Source organism: Chrysochloris asiatica, unplaced genomic scaffold (genome assembly GCF_000296735.1).
Source record: "Chrysochloris asiatica unplaced genomic scaffold, ChrAsi1.0 scaffold00002, whole genome shotgun sequence".
In the NCBI taxonomy this organism is placed as follows: domain Eukaryota; kingdom Metazoa; phylum Chordata; class Mammalia; order Afrosoricida; family Chrysochloridae; genus Chrysochloris; species Chrysochloris asiatica.
The window spans coordinates 31,239,720-31,244,251 of NW_006408520.1; the positions used below are offsets into that span (position 1 = coordinate 31,239,720).

Consider the following 4,532-nt stretch of genomic DNA (forward strand, 5'->3'; position numbering starts at 1 on the left):
TATAGATAGATAGATAAGGAGCTCTGGTAGCGCAGTGGTTACAAATCGGGCTGTGAACCTTAAGGTCAGCAGTTCGAAACTACCAGCCGCTTCACGGGAGAAAGATGAGGCTTTCTACTCCCATCAAGATTTACAGCTTTGGAAACCCTGTACAGGGCTGTTGTTAAGTACCGTCAAGTTGGTTATGACTCATAGAGACTTGGGTTTCTGAGAGGCAGTTGGTGAGCTTGAACTGCTGACCTTGCAGCTCAGCTGAACTTGCAGTCCGGCACATTAATCCACAGCCACACCAGGGACCATATAGTTATATGATTATATAGGCCCTGGTGTGGAGCTGTAGGATCAGCATTGGACTGGTAATTGTAGGTCAGTATTTCAGACTTGCCAAGCACTCTTGGAAACCCTTTTCAGGGCAGCTATGAGTTGGAACCAACTTCGACTGCACACAACAGCAACAATATAAATGTATGGTATGGCATGTGTATATATATATGTATCTATATACATATATGGTGTGTCGTAGGATAAGTACTGGATGGACTGTGAACTACGAGGTCTTCAGTTCAAATCCATCAGTTGCTTCTCCGAAACCCTATACAAAGTTGCTATGAGTTGGAACTGACTCAACTGCACTTAACAACAATAGTAGTGTTCACAGACAGTTCAAAGCTATGACAGCTTGATGCACAGAGTAATTTCCGGGGAAGGAACTTGGCACCACTCTCACTGTTGGGGATGTGCACTACCTCTTTTAAGGACTTGCTCCAAAGTAAATGCTGAAACCTAGTTTTGTTTTACCTTTTATTCATAACCTCTTGATGGTTAACTTTAAAAAAATCTGAGCTGTACATATTAGTTGTCTATCAATTTCTTGAGTGATGCTTTTTCTACTTTCTACTTTCTATATAGAGAAATATAGTCTATGAACACTGTTTTATGGCATCCTTTTTCACAGGTAGGGGACACGTTATCCAGCATGTTATTAGAGAAGCTAACTGATGATGAAAGGGAAAACTCAGTAAGTCTTCACATGCTGCACCCATTCTCTGTGACTTTTTTGTTATTGCTTGCATGCCTCTTTGGGTTAATGAAAACAGGTACAAATTTATAATGTAGGTTTTTTTGGTAAAAGCCAAACAGCATAAAGCAAACTTTCAAAATGCAGGGGAAACTTGTATGTCATTGATTTACACAAGGGAACTCCACACCATTCTTGGAAATACGGCCTGTGTCTCTTAATTCCATTTATCTGTGAACTTTATGAAGCACCTTCATACTTTCTGATGTATTCTTTAGAGATTAATTTAGTAAATTAACTAATTGCAGATATTGTGGATTAAACAAAAAGATTTGGATTCTATAGGCAAAAGTCTCTTGATGGTTAACTTAAAAAATATCTGAGCTGTACATATTTGTTGTCTATCTTAATTTTTTGAGTGATGCTTTTTCTACTTTCTACTTTCTATATAGAGAAATATAGTCTGTGAACACTGTTTTATGGCATCCTTTTCTCACAGGTAGGGGACACGTTATCCAGCATGTTATTAGAGAAGCTAACTGATAATGAAAGTGAAAACTCAGTAAGTCTTCACATGCTGCACCCATTCTCTCTGACTTTTTTGTTATTGCTTGCATGCTGATGGGTTTTATTTCTAACTCTTGCATTTTATTTACTAAAGAATCTTAAGGAGAAGATACTTGAGAAGGAGACGTACATCCAAGAACTTTCTACTTTGTTTCAGAATGAAAAGGTAGGCAAACTCTGAACTTTAAAGCTGAATTCATCATTTGTTCTAAATATTGATACTTAACATTGATTCCCCTTCTTCCTACCTCATCCTTCTCCCTATATCCTCAGAAATAAACATATAAAGTTTTATTGAAATATTAGATTAGTTGGATATTTTTCAGCTTTTATGTATCAAATGAAACAATTTTTTTTAGAACTTTTTTTTATATTACATGGTGCTTCCATCAGGGTAATTGACATCAATCACTTTAAATTAGAAGCTGTGTGTAATTTTGTATTGTATTTAAATTTGGGGATAATATAAACCTTAAGGAATTTTAGTGCTTGTAGTAGTATTTTAGAAATACCCATAATTGCACTTCTGAGAATAGATGGACTTTTTAAAAAAATAAGTAATTGTGAGTGACCAGCAAATAAAGGGAGCTGAAGAAAACCCCTGTAGAGTTTTCAATTTGCAATGTATGTGTGGGGTTTGTGTGTACAATTACTTGAAAAAATACTTCGCTTCTTCACCCCTTTGATATATATATATAGGTAAATAGAAGTAAAGTTACAGTTAATTTGGGGATACATCAAATAACATTTTTTTGTTTTTATTTTCTCTTCTCTATTACAGGAAAATGCTTTGAAAGCAAACCGTTTTTCACAATCAGTAAAAGTAGTGCATGAAAGACTACAACTCCAAATTAATAAAAAGGAAGCAGAGAATGATAAGTTAAAAGAATATATAAAGGTTATAATTATTTTTTCCATTTTTATGTTTATATGGTAGCATTAATGCAAGGCCATTGTTTATTGATGAAAAAATTCAGTTAAGTGTTGCCAAGGGCAATTACTATTTAAGGCAAATCTTAATCTTTAGATTTGACCAATCTAAAGATTAGAGTTCAGATCGCTATAGAAAAAGGCTCTCTTTTTAGTACCAGTGTAGGAAGGATTTGTAGAGTTTGAGTTATTTTAAATGTTTTTGCTCATTTTTCTTTTTTGTTTATTGTAGGAAATTTGTACATTAGGGAAAATATAAAGGGGGAAATAAGAATAGCTTAAAAACAGTGAAACTATCGTTAGCATTGTTTTTTATTTTACTTTTATGTTTATTGTAGAAAATTTGTAAATTGTGGAAAATATAAAGGAGAAAATAAGAATAGTCTAAAAACAGTGAAACTATTGTCAGCAAGGTTTTTGTCAGGTGCCATCAAGTGGGTTCTGACTTATGGAAACACTATGTGAATAGAATGAAATGCTGCCCTGTTCTGGGTTATTCTCTCATTTATTAATATGTTTGCGCTCATTGTTAAAGCCGCTGGGTCAGCCCAACTCATTGAGGGTCTTCCTCTCTTTTGTTGACCTTCTACTTTACCACGCATAATGTCCTTCTCCAGGGACTGGTCCCTCCTGATAACATGTTTAAAGTACATGAGACAAAGTACAGCATTCTGGCTTCTTCTACAACAGATTTGTTTGTTCTTCTGGCAGTCCGTGGTATTTTAAATATTCTTCTCCAACACCACAACTCAAATGCATCAATTCTACAGTCTTCCTTATTTATTGTCCAACTTTCTACATCTATCCATCAGACTTAATTAGCCTCATACATATTTAGTAAACAATTAAATTTTTTTCATGTGTATCTGTTATTAATAATGATGCTTTTAAAATCAGTTAATGTAGCTTTGACTTATAAGTAATCTGGTAATCATTTTGTTACTCAAGTTTTTAGCAATATAATCAAGAGGAATGTGTTTGGTTCACACTGAGTGATTTAAATATTCCTTTGGAAGTTTCACAGTTAACTTGTGATAATAATTTGAGGTCATTGTGACATAGGAGCAGCTGGTGGGTTTGAACTGCTGACCTTATGGTTCAGCACTGGACTGGAAGTCACAATGTCACCAGTTCAAACCCACCTTCTGCTCCTTGGAAACCGTATGCAGGGTTGTTCTGAGTCAGAACTGACTGGATAGCACTTAACAACAACAGTGACGTAGCACAGGCTGTCATTACTTTTGCCAAAGGAAGAGAAGCAGTGTTCCTATTTTTAGAGAAGTGTACTCAAGCTTCATTGAGCATGAGGACATCTGAGTTAGATTTCTGTTCACTTTTGCATTCCTGAATCATAGTATTGCTACAACCAATAGCATATGTTTCAAGCCTGTACTTGGGGTTATATGTGTGTGTATATATATATATATATATATATGTATATATATACACACACACATTTTTTTTTTTTTTTTTTGCGAAATCTTTTGCCCACCAAGATGGCCTAAGCAGGCTTATGGAGAATGCACAATAATCCCTTTGTTCCCCTACATGTTCTGTTAAGCACCTTCCTCCCTTAATTCCCTCTGTCCTTTGGAATTGGTGCCCTAGGACAATGCAGAAAACCTGGCATCGAATTGCATTGCTCTGTCATGGTAAACACAACAAGAGCATTGCATGTTATGGAACAGATAATCTTCTACCATAATTTGGCATCCTTACCATCACCATCCTACCCACCTCCATTGACTCAATTCCAATTTATAGTGACCCTATAGGACAGACTAGAGCTGCTCCTTAATGTTTCTGAGACTCTAAATATTTATGGGAGCAGTAGTGCCCCATCTTTCTCCTGTGGAGTGGCTGACCTTGGGGTGTTGCAGCCCGGTGCGTAGACCACACAGTGCTACCAGGGTTCTACATCTTTCTTACATAATATTTAATTATGTCTTAAAACAGCAGTTTGGGAAATTCTTGAGAATATTTTCTTCAGCTTAAAAGATATAATTCTTGGAAAAAA

The 4,532-nt window shown here is 35.7% G+C and overlaps 1 protein-coding gene across 1 annotated transcript in view; it reads left to right on the forward strand.

The window, feature by feature from the left end:
• The window catches only part of ODF2L (outer dense fiber of sperm tails 2-like), a 45,770-nt gene that overhangs the window by 4,853 nt on the left and 36,385 nt on the right, over positions 1 to 4,532 (forward strand). Inside the window, exons 3-5 of the mRNA XM_006830990.1 lie at positions 956 to 1,018; positions 1,680 to 1,751; positions 2,367 to 2,483. Of these exons, the coding sequence (XP_006831053.1) occupies positions 956 to 1,018; positions 1,680 to 1,751; positions 2,367 to 2,483 (252 nt within the window). The remainder of the gene's footprint in view (positions 1 to 955; positions 1,019 to 1,679; positions 1,752 to 2,366; positions 2,484 to 4,532) is intronic.